General features: G+C 34.0%; 1 protein-coding gene across 5 annotated transcripts in view; it reads right to left on the bottom strand.

The window, feature by feature from the left end:
• LOC142342384 (transient receptor potential cation channel subfamily M member 3-like) overlaps positions 1 to 16,428 on the bottom strand; it is a 97,729-nt gene that overhangs the window by 41,075 nt on the left and 40,226 nt on the right. For all 5 annotated transcript variants that reach the window (XM_075393697.1, XM_075393695.1, XM_075393698.1 and 2 more), the window contains exons 5-7: positions 7,156 to 7,325; positions 3,849 to 3,904; positions 3,345 to 3,496 (exon numbers count right to left, since the gene is read on the bottom strand). In XM_075393697.1, coding sequence (XP_075249812.1) covers positions 3,345 to 3,496; positions 3,849 to 3,904; positions 7,156 to 7,325 — 378 coding nt within the window. The remainder of the gene's footprint in view (positions 1 to 3,344; positions 3,497 to 3,848; positions 3,905 to 7,155; positions 7,326 to 16,428) is intronic.

A 16,428-nucleotide genomic window follows, 5' to 3' on the forward strand; every position in this document is an offset into this window, starting at 1 on the left:
GCAAAACATTATTTTCTAACTGATTAAAACCAATAGGCATTAACTGAAGTGGTTAAGAGGGTTCATTTTTACCTTTTGATGTATAATTGAGCAAGCCGTCGGAATTTGTTATTAAAAAAACCACTAACGAAAGCAATTCAGACCTATTTAATCCAGATTATGTCATGCCGATCCAAAAAAATCGACTAACATGCAAAGTTTTTTTAAAAAATCAAACAATTTAGCAAGAGAAAATTGTCACAGCCTTTATAACGATTGCCTATTCACTAAAAATCTTACTTAGGTTCAATTGCGCAATCTTTCAACGCTAAAGGGACCTCCTCATTATATTGTTATTCTGTGAAGCTAACAAAGATTAACCTCAAAGAATTCGCAAATACCAAAAGCTGCATTTTTATATTCAAAATGCTTACATCAAAACCAGGAAACCATTAGTTGAAAACAAAACAGTTATAAATGTTGGACTTCGGCTGGCTAGAGAGATAATAAGGCCTGCCTTTACCGACACTTAGCTACCTATTAACAGAAAGGAGGAAAAAATGATGAAGCTTACAAATCCAATGATTAATTCAAAAGTCAAAATGCGTAAGCTTTCAACTAAAACAAAAACTGCATTATTTGCAACTATTTAAGAATCCAACGGGGCTCGTTATTAATGACATTACGTCAGAAGACTGCACAGAACAATAAAACGGGACATAACTCAAAATTTAACAAACTATTTTTACGAACCAACATCATTGAGGCCATTAAGACTTTGAGATTATAAAAACCAATAAACACTATGAGATGAGCAATTAAAAGGTTTTTTGTTTCTTTATTTGGGACTCAATTGAATATCGATGGGTAATTTCTCTAATGATTGTAAGTGATAAAGACAGAAAACTTGAATTTGACGAGTAGGGAAAACTCAAAAAATTACTATAAAATGCAATTGTCTAAGCCATAAAGACATCAGTTGATAGACAAACAAAAAATTATGTGGCTCAGCAAAAAGTTGATGACACCATTTGATAATGAGACTAAATTACATGATGTCAAAATTGATAACAAAAAGGGGAAACTTCAAAAATCCTTTTTCTGAAAAGTTTCTTCTGAAAGTCATTTTAAAACCTTTAAAACTCTAATATGAAGTTTTTGAATTGAGTCCTTCAATAATTTGACAAAAGTCAGTGAGATCTTTCAACTTCTAGGATATCTTGAGCGATAACAATAAGAACAACAAACGCAGGTGGATATCAGAACTTCTATTCAATGTTTTGCTATTGAATGGTTTCGGAGCCTTCAAAACCAAAAATATTGACCAAAAACATTAATTATGTTCCATTACGCATTTCTCTATTCTTTAGACGTCAATTGGACTGGTCTTTATTGTGATAATTTGTCAACCAAAGAAAAATGTTTATCGAAAATGGGCGAAAATCCAAAAATCACAAAATTTTTTCAAAAACTCATAGAACCAAAACAAAAAACTATATGTTAAAATTAAATCCTTTATAGAAAAAACCTTGTTTTTCCCATGAAAAGGAGATTGAATTGTTTTTACTGAGATTGACTTACAGGTCGACCGAATTATAAATATAAGAAGAATGTTCAAAAGTTCAGCGATACTTTAAAACAAATTTATACAAAGTCATAAGAGGCAATATTTACCAACTGAAAAGACGATACCGTTTTTATATCAGATTGAGAAATCAATCGGATTTTTTGGATTATTCAGGCTAAGCTATAAGACTGCAAAAAGTGCAGCCAAAACACGAAAAATCAAAAAAGTTTTTCTTTTAAAGAAAAGCTCGTCTAAGGCTTAAAAACCTTGAGCTCATTTCAACATGTTTTGTTCACTGAAGCATATTTTCAAGAGAATTCGACTTGCGTTAAACAAGCTTTGATTTGAAATCATTTTCTTCGGCCGTTAAGAAAAAAATAATTTTATTTTTTTTAATCATTGTAAACCAATACAATCAGAAAAGTATTCGGTTTAACGTCGAGAATAAAACATTGTTTAGCAAACGAAAAATCTCAAAATATCATAAATAAATCATGAATTTCAGATACAGATCGAATTAATTTAGCAACAAACGTGAAACGTTTTAAGTAAAGAAGGCTTTTACACAAATCGGAAACAAAAGGCCCTCCTTTGGAGTTTTAAAAGATTGTGCTAGAACTTTTCGGGCCTCGGTTTCTGGCAAACTTAATCAAAGTGGCCTAAAATATGAAATTGGACACCATTCTTGATGAGAAGATCTGAAATTCGGAAAAAAACAAAACTATAGCACAAATTCGGATCAAACCATTCAGCATTCTATCTTAAGAGGTAAAAGCACTAACACTCTTGTTCACAATCTAAAAAAATAGCAAAATTAACAAAAAATTCAGCAAAATTACTGAAAAAGTGAATAAATTAACGGAAATTGGTCTACGATTCACAAAATTTTAACCTCGATATATCCCCGCTGAAAACCAAATTAGAAAGAGTCTTTTCAATTCTGTTTTCTACGCTGGACAAGCTTTTTAATGATACCACTCACGCCTCTCTTCGATGAATATGTCTATCGGCGAAAATTGACTGCATAACAAAAAAACAATTGAGTATATAGTTTCTCCCTCCCACTAATGTTGGGTCGGAACAATCAGCTCTCTGAGAGATAAAAGAACACACTTAAGACGGAACTTGAACGGAATTTTCCATTGGAGCTGATTATTGCACTGTTACAAAATGTTGATGCTCAAGAGCGGGAAAAAAGAACGTTACAAAATTCAGATTTTCTTAGGCGTTTCTATTAAAAAAAATAACGTTTGCGCTCAAAAATTACCATTTAATTCGTGGTCTCGAATGAGATTCTAGATTCACACGTTTTACAAACTATGCTGTACATTAACAACTATATTGAACGTTCTGACAGTTCAAAAACGCTGGAAAAGTAAATTGACAGATCAATTTTTGTCCATTTCAAACTCAATTCAATTCGGTTCTCGTCAGTGCCTTAGCATTTTTTGTAGAAATATAAATGAGTTAATCTAAAAAAGGATTACTAGATCTCACCAATGCTCTCAGCTCTCACTTATGGATAGTTATTAGCTTCCAAGGAACAGATGTTTTGATGCTATTGGAAAGCTAAAAGCCATAATTCATGCATTTCTTCAGCCAATTTCGTCTTTACATTTCAGAAGCCGTGATTCGCTTTTCAGAACTGCGTTTACTTAAATCCAAATCAACACTTGGAGCTCTCAATTGGAATCAAATTCTGTCTTTACTCGATACCTGTAAATAACTCTTATACAACAACCTCAACTGACATATTGGGTAATATTAATAAATTTGGCACTCTAGTGGATGCTCTAACCAGTCTACTGATCTTCTCATGTCCCCTGACACAGTTCCAGTTGGGGAATCCGATTATCCTGAATTTGGGCGCATCACTTCCCATCCAAGAGAGTAGTTGGGCCTCCTTTAGAGCATCCAGGACTAACTTGTCAACTCCATTTGAAGTGCCACCTCAAACGAACAAGAAACAGCTAAATGACAATTGCGTCTAACATAAGCACTGAAAAAAACCTTTAAAAAATTTTAAAACTGGATGCAAAACAGCTTAACAATCTTAATAATAATAATAATAATAATTCTGTTTCTGGGTAATCACAGCGGAGCAGCATTAGACTTTATAGTCTGCAATGCAATTACAGTAGCCTGTTCTCAGCTGTCATTTTCTATCAATAAATACATATATAAATAAATATCGACTTCAATTAATTAAAATTGTTACGCGTTAAAAAGAGCAGAAAAGCTATCAGTTCTGCTAATCTAAGTAACGTCAAGAGGGGGGATCAAAATGTTTATGTTTAATAACCTGTTATGACCCAACTCTTGGTACAGCACACTGTCTTCATGAAAGCTGTCTTGAACCTAAAATGGAGAGAGAGAGAGCATTCACGAAATAAGCATCTATCTTAGGCGTTCAATAATTATTGCATGCCCAGTGACGAACTGCTTATTCAAAGATGATTAAAGAATGTAAAGCTGATCTCTCAATGAACAAAGTAATCTGGTCCATGAATAAAAATGACTTTTATCTCAAAGTGAGAAAAATATGAATAAGTGAAAAATCATAAACGTTTAAATATTACTTATAATAACTACAAATACACCGTCAGTTTTACGACGGAAATCCATTTATGCTACATCAAATTTGGAATAAGGAACTACCAGTGTTCGAAAATTTAGATGGGGATCATTCATTTGCAGAAAAAGCTACCATGCTAAGAGTAGTTTCCTTATTAAATGAAAACTTCTCTCAAATAGGATCCGAAGTGAATAATGATTTTTAAAGTTATTGATAATCTAAGTCATTAACTTTAAGACCCTCTGAGAAAGTTTTTGAATTTCCCTTTTGAATATCAAATTGATAAATTTTACCGACTCCGTTTAACGTTGATAACGGCAGGTGTTTGTATTAGTTTCCTACTTCTCAAAATATTTTTTATCTTTGATTTTTTTCATCAGCTTCTTTGCTTTGACCAAAATGTGATTGAAAAACAAACAAGGAGGCTCGGTAATGTGCATTTGCACAAAAGTTCTGGTTAGAACAAAGTAAAAATAGCATTTGTGGAAAAACCGTTAAAAGTTATTTGCTTTAATAGAAAGTTTATGGGACTTGACTTGTCTAATTTGAAACTAAGTTACAAGGCGAAAAATAAAACAAAAAGTGTAAAATTCATAATTAAATCGATACTTTTGAAAACAAATAGATTCTATTTCAATGAAAACAAATAACAACTCAATATTAAAAATGAGTTCACTTATAGCTCCACAGAAAACCCCGTCAATGTTCATGATATATCATGCGACTACAAAAGATACCAAATACAATAAAAATATGAAATATTCATTAAAACTTGAGAGAAAAGCGGCCAAGCCTTTAATACTCTGAGGTCTCCGCTGAAAAAGTAGCATTTATTTTATTGGGATCAAGCCTGTCAATAAGGCAATATCGTGACGAGAAACTAAAAACAAACATCATTAAATAAGAAAATACTGAAAAAGTGATGGAATTTTAAAGAAAACTCGTAGTATCAAAGTAAAAAAACCATTTTTCAAATATAATCACTAAATAAATCAACATAGTTTCAGTCGAAAGAAGAATGAACCTGCCTGTGATAAGACTAAGCTACAGGTTGACAGAAAAAAGATTGAAAATGTGAAAAAATTCAACAGTCCACTGATACCTTTTGAAACAAATATATCAAAAGATAGAAGAGCTCTCTGTTGAACAAAATTCCTAGGTATATTATATTATATTAAATTACATCAAAAAAAACTTGGGACTACTTTCTGAGGAGTGTATTAAAAAATTTGACCGATATGTGCTTCAAAATGTTGCATACTTCAAAAATTCATCAATATCTTTTTTAAAAAACATATTCGGAGACATAAGAGCCATAAGTTATCATTAAAACCATTAGAGAGGTTCGCCTCTACTTCATTAGATAGCCACATAGAGCTTTGATTATAAAGGCAGAGTCTTGGAACTACAAAAAAACAAATGCAGGCGAAACCAAAGAGTTCGTCAAAATTTACAAAAACAATTTGTTGAAGGAATAAAAACTAGAGTTATTCTCTTAAAACACTTTTCTGCTAACGGTTTCTTTGAACGCAAATAATTTTTTTCGACTGATTCTCTTTGGATACAGAATTTCTTTGGAAACGGAATTTTGTAACTGTCATAAGAAGAGTTGAGAGAAAAAATTTAAACGAGAGTGCCGCAATACAATCCAAATCGTTCTTGATCGCAAAAAAGAACGATTGACAATAATTGACCTGGCTATTGCTGCGTGTACTTAGAATACGTAAATGTTCGTATAATTGAATGCAAAATTTGGCAAAAATCTCTTTAGCAAAACGCCAGTAAAGTTTTACTTTCTGAGGAAGCCAAAGTAGAAATAGACCTCATCAGAGTAAACAAGGACTTTGTCAGCGATTTTCATGTCTGTATTTCCCTCAATTTCAAAAGAAGTAGGCTAAAGATGCATTATTGGTGGGCGGACTTTCTTATTAACAAAAGTTGAATTTTGAAAACCTTAGCCAAAATGTTAATCAAAAACAAATCTGATCTCCAGTCACCCTCCTTTTCCATCGGAGGTAAAAACATTTACAGTATTGTTAACAATTTTAGCACATAAATTGAAAAAAAATTGGAGCAGAAAAAAAGAAACATTGTGCTTAAAAACAACGAAAAGAATCTAAAGTGAACAAAAATTATACCTCGATAAATACTTGAAAAAAGACTAAAAAAATCATTTTGATTATATATTCACTGCTGGGCAGGATTTCTAATTATACCGCTCACAACTTTATACGATGAATATATCGAAAGGACAAAATTGACTGAACCAAAAAAAACCAGTCCATCATATAACCCCCACTAAGATGGGACCGGAACAAATGTACGATTTGGCACCAAAAAAGCAGGGCTACGCTAAAAAATTAAAATTATTGCAACGGTTTAACATGTTTTTTAATTACACAAAATTTTTACAACCGCAATATTTCATTTTCATTATCTGAATTCACCGAAGAAAATCTTTCGATAGAAAATCTTTCCAATTTGTACTTTATTTGATTTTGCGAGTCTCCATGTGCCTGCATAAATAGTGTGTAGTCAAGCGAAAATCCTTCAAAATCATAGCAGTTAAAGAATTTTCAATTATTTTTTCAAGATTTTGGTCTTATTTCAGTTCCAATTGTGTTGACACAGGAGGTTTTTGAAGTTTTACCGAGCACAGTTTTACCGAGTTTACCATCCAAAATTTATATCGCAAACTTTAATAGTGTCAAATATCAAACTCTCAAATTGGATTTCAACTAAAACAGAAAATATACACTTCTACACTGATAGAAAAACTAACCGCGACAAGGTAAGCAAAAGCTATCTTTCAGAGTCTCGCATGATAATGTGAATGCTGCTGAAAATACTCCAGTTCTGGACTCTGTTTTCTAATTATATGTAGATGAATTCTAACATATGTTTCTGTTGAATACAAGCGTTCAGGTTCGACCCACTTATGACTCCGTGTTAATATTGAACTGTGAATCTGTTGCGTACAACGATCACCATGCTATGATTGATAGCAAAACTAGCATTCTGAGTGATGGATGACCTGTTAGCGTGTCTGGATATGATTCCGAGTGCCTTGTCGCTGCCTGCGACAGATATGACAATGTTGGGTAGATCCAGGTGCCAGTCTCTCACGAGGTGTTGCATAGCCACTTCAGGGTGAGAGTCGTCTGCTATGACTGTGAAGTCTGCCGTGTGGTCGTAGTTGTCTATCTGCAGAGTGAGAACTACAATTTTGAAACTTTTTAGTTTTCTGGGCAGAATAAAATCACCACAGGTCTATTTGGGTTCTGTACCCCAGTCAAGACGGGATGATTGTCTTGTAAGATCTTGCAACATGAATGGTTATCTTGCACGATTTTTGTGGTGTTATGAATAATCATTTTTATCATTTCCTCTTTTAATAACTTTTTTAATATAAAATTTCCTTTTTAAAATAAAGTTTTCTTTTGCCTTCTTTATATTCTCTAGCTTTTCATGAAAATTTCCGGCTCTGTGGTCCAATATCGATTGACAACGCGACCAGAACATCTAATTTCATAAGCGCTAGCTTAATCGGAAGAAAAATACCAATTATCGCAAAAAGCTGTAATCTTTACTTGAACTAAAATTGAAAACTTTACACATAAAACCCCTTATAATAATTATGCACTTTTCCTTTGCATTTAGTGAATTTACAAGAATTCAATCAGAGCGAGAGAGAGAGAGAGAGAGAGAGAGAGAGAGAGAGAGAGAGAGAGACTTAAGGATTCCGCGACCGCAAAAATTGGATTGTCACTCCTCGTTTCTGTCCAGCCGCTGCAGAAGAATAAATTCAGAAAGACAATTTTACTCTGAAGAAAAGACTGATCAGTGTATATTTTGACATGAGTAGTATACTAAAATGCACGTATTGTCACGGGGGGGGGACGTCCCCCCCCCCCCCCCCCCCCCCCGTGACAAATCGTGCATAACGTTTTGTCACGGGTGGGGACGTCCCCACCCGTGACAAATCGTGAGGTACATTTTTGAGGTCGAAAAATTTTGTCTCTCAATTTTGCCGGGAACAAAAACTTGTAAACATTTTCTCGATTTGGGCCGGGGACAAAAACTTGTAAATTTTTCTCAAATTTGTGGGGGACAAAAACTTGTAAAATTTTTGTCAATTTTGTGCGGTGAGAAAAACTTGTGAAATTTTTGCCGAATTTGTTCGGTGGGCAAAAACTTACGATTTTTCCAGCTATTTTGTGCGGGGAATAAAAACTTGTTAAAATTTCACAGTTTTCTGGAATTATTGAAAAACTTGTGAAAATTTTGCAATTTTTGGGGGTCCCTTAAGTTGGTTTTAAAATTTAAAAATTCTTAAACCCTTTTTTAGTCAAAAAGACTATTCATGGGTTTTCAAAAGACAGAAAATTTACTAACCTTTTCATTATTTCAATCTCTTGATAAGTTTTATGTTATAACTACATTTAAACCAAAATGGAGTCAAATTTTGGTGGTTTTGATCCAACATCTGGTTTTGATCCAACATCTGGTTTTAATTTGATAGTTTTATTGCCCATATGTTATCCCAGATTAGGAAGTGTGGGCAGATTAGAAAACCAATAAAATTTAAGTGCCAGGGCTCCAAATTGAGAATTATTGTGTCTAAGGTGAAAAGAATGCAACTTTGCAGAAAATGAGAAGAAATATACGTACGAAATGGACAAAACAAATGCTCGAAACATTATGAAATGTTCCAAAAAAGTACTGAAAAAGTGTTTGAAAATGTGCGGTAAAGCAATTCATTTACCACAATTGTATGACGGGAGAGTTAAAAAACGAGAAAAAAATAATGTATTTTTAGAGTAAAAATTGTTGTTTTTGAACAATTTTATGCAAAATACTTCCTCAAAAAGCAATTCCATTATGCACAAACTGTTTTGCATTGTAAATGACAACAAGTGCAGACCGGTAAATTGTGTAAAACAAGGTGTTTGAGGGACAATGCAAATGTGATCACGTAATATAGTGTAAAACTTGGGGAAAACTATAAAAATGACAAAATTTTAACGGGAAAAACTGATGTCCGACTGAACCTTAATGCGTAACTTAGGCAAAATGATAGAATGAGCAGTCTATTTCCCTTAAATACTTAAGAAAACTAACTTCTATTTTTTTTTGAATGATATTCTAATTTTTTCTTTACATTAATAAACGGTTTTCCTGTTCTGTTTTTGTTCTCCAAAAATATTCATAGCACTAACAGTAACTTAACTAAAGCTGCATGTCTCCAGTGTTTATTAATTTTTATCTAATCTGCACTTGTTTTTTCCGACCTGTGATTGGTTGAAAGCTGACTGAAGATTAATTTTAGACTGGTGCATATGACAAAATATGTTTTTGATTTTTGTTTGTTTTGCAAGTTTTGGTCTAGGCTTTTGTGATTGGTTGGCCGAGTTTTAGGAATTATTATGTCTACTACATGTGCCAACATATGTCTTTCATTTCCATAAGCAATTCAGTGTGGTCGTCTCAGCTTCTCTGATTGGTCAGTCGGGTTTAGGCTTTATTACTGTCTTGCACATGTTTGATCACGTATTGTTTTATTATCAAAGACAAGGTGTGGTCTCTTTTATTACCATAAGCAATTCAGTGTGGTCATCTCCGCTTCTCTGATTGGTCAGTCGAGTTTAGCCTTTATTATCGTCTTGCACGTGTTTGAACACGTATTGTTTTATTATCAAAGACACGGTGTGGTCACAAGTTTGAGTTTGTATTTAAAAAGAAAGCGGTATGTCGTCGTCTCAAGATTACTTTGATTTTTATCACGATATCGCATGTTCAAAAGATTGTCTATACTGTTTACTGTGTATGAGATAAAAGTGGAGTGGAAGCAAAAATTCAATTTCAAGTGGAACATTGTGCGTTGAGACAAAAATAGAAAGAAATATTAGGCTATATAACACGGAACAAACAATACTAACAAAATAGTTTTCACACTAGAAGATCTCAGAAACAAAAGAAGCAAAGTCTTTAAATGAGTATTAGAAGTTGATATCAAGCTTTCGTTTCTTTGGATCAAAGCAAAGGCTCACTGGTGGCGTCTCGAGACTGCTGCTGGCAATTATGGAAGCTTCCGCTACCTTGGGAGTTGAGGGAGTTGGCGTTGAGTCTGGTAGAGGAGAACTTGACCGACTTGTAATGTCTGGGCTTTCGGGGCGTTTTGGAATCCGCCAGAAACTATCAATAATTTCCAGGTCCCTCCAATAGCCCTCCTGATTCTCGCATAGAGGAATCTCTTTGATATCATAGTCGTAAAGAATTTTCCTAACATTTTCATCAATCGTCTCTGGATTGAAAACAAATTCTCTTACGTAGCCGGTAACATGATCGATCGTGTACTGTGCTCCTTTCATCAGTGCCTTTTCAAATCTGAATGATTGGATGTAGTCGAAAATTACGATTGGTAGCGCCATGTGGTTAATTGTAATCCACTCGTTGTCCCGCAACTCTTGTTTAACAATAAAGACTTTCTCTTTTTTGTAAGTTTCATATGCTATTGTTCTCAAATCGGGATTGGCCTCCTCTTTCAGAATAATTGCCACCGGAGACATGTTCAAACTTTGAAGACAATGCTGCAATTAATGATTTGTTGTGGTAATTTGTCAGGTCGTGAAAACTTTTGGTCAGCTTTTCTATATAATCAAAAGATAAAACAATTTGTTCTAAGACTTAAGAATTTTGTATCAATCTTGTTTCGAGAGTAATTAGATTGTTATCAATAGTGGAGAAAGACCAAAAGAAATGAGGAAAGACTGTGAAAAGAGTTTGCAAACAATTTTCAGTTTGTTGTAGAGCAAAGATTTGGATTTTGTGAGCAAACAAACAGTATGCAAGAATTGAAAGAAAATGATTATTTGTGGTCAATTGTTTTTGCTACATGTTTAGGCGTGTTGCTGCTAAGAATAGCTCAAAAACATACTTGTCAGGTAGAGCATAATAGTTTTATATATTTGGTTTTTATCTTAGCCAATCAGAAAACAGCAGTAACTATACTTGTCACGTAGAGCATAATAATTGGATATATTTGGTTTTTATTTTAGCCAATCAAAATACAGCAAAATTTTGAAATTTAATCTTAGTTCTAGTAAGGCGAAAGGAGAGTGACTACACAGTATACGAATACGTTGTTCTATGTCTTATCATAACCAATTGGAGAATTCATGGACAAACAAAAACAACATGCAATCAGCATTGCGGTTATTGGTTCTTAGTGTTTAAAACTATAAAATTCAAAACCCGATAAGTTAGTCTGTCGCTATTATTAGAATGACAAAATCTTATTTACTCTTTGTTTAGAGGTTGTTAATAAAAAATGTTTTAGACTCTTCAGCGAAAAGCATTAAAAACTTTGTTGAGTTGCAGTTTGGTAAGTGAGAAAAAAAGACTTGGCATGCGTTCTGATCAACCAGTTCTTTGTAGAAACTGTTTGGAAAACATTCACGACAAATACTTTTCCATTTCTGTATCTTACCCTGAAAAATCAGTAAGATTAAACTATTTCCTGGCAGCAAGTGAATATTTTAGTGAGTTGGACTGCTTTGATCATGATATTGCTCTAAAGTTGCGTCCAAATGGAGGTCTAATTGGCATCGACAATTCATCTCTCGACAAGTATCTAAAAGTATCAAAAACTTTACGTTTGCACGCTATTTTACACGACGCAGGAGGTTTCATATACGAAATATATAACCAAGGACCTGGTTATTCTTATATGCTTCCGTGGAAAAGCAGCAACTGTTTTAGCGGGCATTTGTCGGGAATATTATTTTGCTTATATATAAAGATTTTTCATCCGTCAAATTTTCACTTATTGGAATGCTGAGTAGCAAAACGGTTGTGTTAGACGTTGAAGGATTTCGTCACAGAAAAGAAAAATTTATTGTTAAAGAGTTTGGATTTTGTACTGAAGACAACCTTGACTGCGTGTCAATTTTACCACCAACAAGTTATTGTGAGTTAACAGCTCAACAAAAGCAATCTTTCAGTTGGTTGAGTAGAAATTTGCACGGTATTGAGGGGGACATAGGAAATTATCCCTATATTTATCTAACACAAATAATTCAAAGCGTTCGCTTGCGGAATCCTGGTGCAATATTCTACGCTAAGGGAGCGGAAAAAGTTAAGTTTTTGTCAGAATTGCTTGAATGTCCTGTTATTGATCTGATTTCACTTGAGTGTCTTTCGATATCTGTGAACTATTTTACACAAAATTGTCAAAATCATTCAAAGGGCAAAAACATTTTCAACAAACATTGTGCAAAAGAAAAAGCCATTTTCTATTTCAACTGGTTAACCAATGAGAGAGGAATAGACGAAAGTGGAGGCACCGTTGTCATTGAGTTCAACAATTTGTGCCTTTATTACGGGGGACGGGAATCTGAGTTTTTCAATTTCCAACATCGAAACCATTAAAACCGGAAATCAGTTTTTACAGAGAAAAGTTAAGTTGTTGCTGACTGAGGACGAAATTCGCTCATTCACTCATTTAGTGTATTATATTGAACCTTTTCTTCAGCGGAGAAAGCAGAATGTCAAAAAATCAACCCAGAGTCTGTCCTCCGAAACTCTTACTGATGTCGAAGCACCCGGTTGGTGAGGAAATTGACAAAAACGATCCTTCACTGCCAAAAGAGATTCAACTCTTGGTGAAGGAAGAAAGAGTGCACAAAATTGTTCATTATAACAAAACTGAGAGACTCTCTGAGTGCTTCATGGTTCATATGAAAGACTTTCTAACTGAGTTTAATTGCTATGAGTTGTTTTATGTAATCTGATACCCAATTGATACTTTTTTAACAAATTTTTATTTTTTGTTCAGATGGAGGGAGTAACAGTCGATCAAGTTGACGCTGTTGTAGAGGGAAATTATTTTGAAAAAGAACGTAGCAGCAAATCGTCTTGGAAATTTTGTAACCAAACAACTTTGCCACGCTCGGAAGTTGTATTTTTTGTGCAAATGTTTGTTGTTTTACTACTAATATCACTTTGTATTGTGAAGTTAACCGTGTTAAAACCAAATTGCGAAGAAACCTCAGTTTGGATATCCATATTGTCAAGTTTAGTTGGATACATTTTACCAAATCCAAGACTATGAATAAAACTATATCTACGCAAGATAGAGTCTTCATGGCTGTTGTAGGGCCCTCAGGTTGTGGCAAAACAGAGTTAATTTTCAAAATGTTGAGTGGAAACACATTTTACCCAAAATTTAAGCACATTATTTTTTTATACCGAGAAATGCAACAAATATACATCAAAATGGAGCAGAAACTTGGAGTTAGTTTCAAAAAGTATGCCAATTTAGAATTTTCGAATAACCTTGAAAACTGTCTTTTGACATTCGACGACTCATGCGAAGAAATTTATAACGACAAAGTATTTGTTAAGCTGGCCACTGCAGGGCGTCACAAAAAAATAAATGTTATTTTCATAAAGCAAAATCTTTATCAGCAGAGCAAGTGGTCTCGTACAATAGACTTGAACACATCACACATCATTCTGTTCAAATCAGCCCGCGATATTCAACAAGTCGAATTTTTAGGCAAGCAGTTAAATCTTATTAAATTTTTAAAACATTGCTATCAATTGGAAACAAAAGAATCATTTGGGAATTTTCCTATCGATCTTGATCCAAAAACTTCGGATTGTTTACGATACTGTTCAAATATTACTGAGCCAGGTCCTACAGTGTTCTACCTTCCATCTGATAAAGCAGAAACAACCCCTCTAAACAATGAAAGAGAAAAAATTATCTATACTGAAGCAAATGGTGCATTTGCAACCAAAAAACTTAAGGAAATACCTGCGTAATTGTGATAGTGATGTTATACTGGTTCTATGTGAATGCCTTCACAATGTCTTGCTGGGTCATGTTAGAGTGAAAGTAAGGGACTTAGAAAAAAACAGACACATATTTGAAAGTGTTCTCAAGAAAAAGTCATCAATGGATAAACGACGAGCGCTTTTTCTTACAAAAACCGGTTTCGAATTGATTCAATTCATTATAAAATTCTGTTTCATCCATTCGAGTTAATTCATGTCAACTGCGGAAGAGTTTATTTTGGTTCCCAAAAATCAATATATGAAAGAGCAACCATATTGCGCACAAATTCAAAATGATCCCAGAGTTCAGCATAGAGGTGCTCAATTTTCGTTTTTGAACCGTATGCGACCAAATGAAAACACTAATAAAGAGTACCAGGAAATTTTAGATACAAGGGAAACAATTGATCCCACTGAGTTGTCAAAACTGAAAGCAGACAAAATTCTTTAAAATCTTAACGTTTTAGCGCCAGCGAAATTCACCAGGACGGAGAAAATAGTTAGCCTCATTAAAGAGTCAAAAAAAGTTGTTATAGACGAAAATGAAAATTTCATTGTTGACGGAACAGCAACACGAATAAATGTCCCTATTTTTCTCTATGATTTGCAACAATCAACTAAAAAACTAAGTAATCCAGATTATTTTAGGATTCTTGATGTTTTAAACATAAAAGAGGACTTGGTGATCAACAGAAATGCTAAAATTGCGATCCGGAAAAGAACTCAAAGAACTGCCAAACCAAAAAAGAAAATGAAAACTATTTCGCCAAAAGGAATCAAGCACAAAAAAACCAGTCAATTACTTACAGAAGAATCCTCAGACGCCGGAAGTGGTTTCGAAACTTCGAAGGAAGACAGAACTCAGCAAGAGGAGAAGAACTGGGAGTCTTTCGACGAATGAGAAAAAACTGCTTGAGTTGAAATATACGAAAGGTCCCGCAGCGTATGGAAGCGTAAAAAATCTACAAAGAATCACAAACATGAAACCAAGTAAAGTGAAATTGTTCCTGGAGGGCAAAAATGCCCACACAAAGCATTAAAAAATAGAAAAAAAATTTCCAACACTGATGGTTATTGCCTACGATGTAAACGAAATTTGGTCGCTAGACTTGGCTCATGTGGATAAATTAGCAAAAGAGAACAAAGATGTAAAATTTTTATTGGTTGCGGTGGACTGTCTCTCACGTTATCTACGAGTCGAACCCTTAAAATCAAAGTACGCCACAACAACAGCAGATGCGTTTAAGAAAATGATAAGGAACAAGCGACCTAAAAAAGTGTGGGTAGATGCTGGTACAGAATTTAAGGGCTCTTTCAGCACTCTATGTCAGAAAAATGAAATCGAAGTTTATAATACTTTCAGCGAGAAAAAATCAGCATTTGCGGAAAGAAAAATACGATCGCTCAAGAATTTGATATACAAGTATTTAGAGGACAAATGGACATACTCGTATATTAATCAATTGCAGAGCTTTGTACAAACCATTAACTCTAGAGTCAACAGAGTAACGAAGATGGCGCCGAATAAAGTGAAAAAGAAAGACGTTCCTTACTTGATATCATTAATTTTTAATGATTCAGCAAATCTAGTTCGCCGACCAAAGTTTTACGTTGGGGACTTTGTGCGAATATCAAAAGCGGATCTTCATTTTAGAAAAGGAAACAAGCAAACATTTACCAAAGAAGTTTTTGAGATTTACGATATACCTACATCAAATCCTCCTACTTACAGTCTCATTGACGCATCCCAGGAGCCAGTCAAGGGAAAATTTTATGAATTAGAGTTGGTCAAAGTTAGAGACAACAGTAGTTAAATAACAAAACATGAATGAATTCACGGTTCACTTAGTTTCATCAGCCTCTATGACTATTCTTCCTCAAAACACCTTGTCCTCATTCAAAAATTATTTCAATGAAGAAATTAATTTAGAGGGGGATTGGCGAGTTGCACTAAGTGAAATTATCTTCCCGGCAAAAATAAATCAAGTGAACAAAAGTGATTTAAAGATATTTTCTTCTGAAGGCCTTAAGTTTTATGAAAAAAGTATTCCATTTGATGCTGTCTCCAGACCATACGGTGGAGAACGAGCTATTATTGGAACTGGTTCCTATGAAAACCGTGACCATCTTTTGAGATTCTTAAAAACAGCTACTGGATTGCCTCATTTTGACTTTCAATTTAACAAAATCGACGGAGTTTTATTCCTCTTTTTTGGTAAAAACGAAGGAATTACTTTTCCAGACAACGAAATTCCAAGCATACTAGGGTTCAACGGTATTCATGATGGGTCTGGTTATCATATTGGATACAAGACGTTGGACACTTTTGAAAATCTGACAATGGCTGATGACGAAGAAAAAACTTTTGTTGGCGATTATCCTTTTGATTTGTCTGCAAGGAAGCAACTGATTTTTATTTACGTTAACATAATTGAGTATCAATACGTAGGTGATACTAAAGCTCCTC

Source organism: Convolutriloba macropyga, chromosome 7, assembly GCF_964194025.1.
Source record: "Convolutriloba macropyga chromosome 7, txConMacr16.3, whole genome shotgun sequence".
Taxonomy (NCBI): Eukaryota; Metazoa; Xenacoelomorpha; order Acoela; family Convolutidae; genus Convolutriloba; species Convolutriloba macropyga.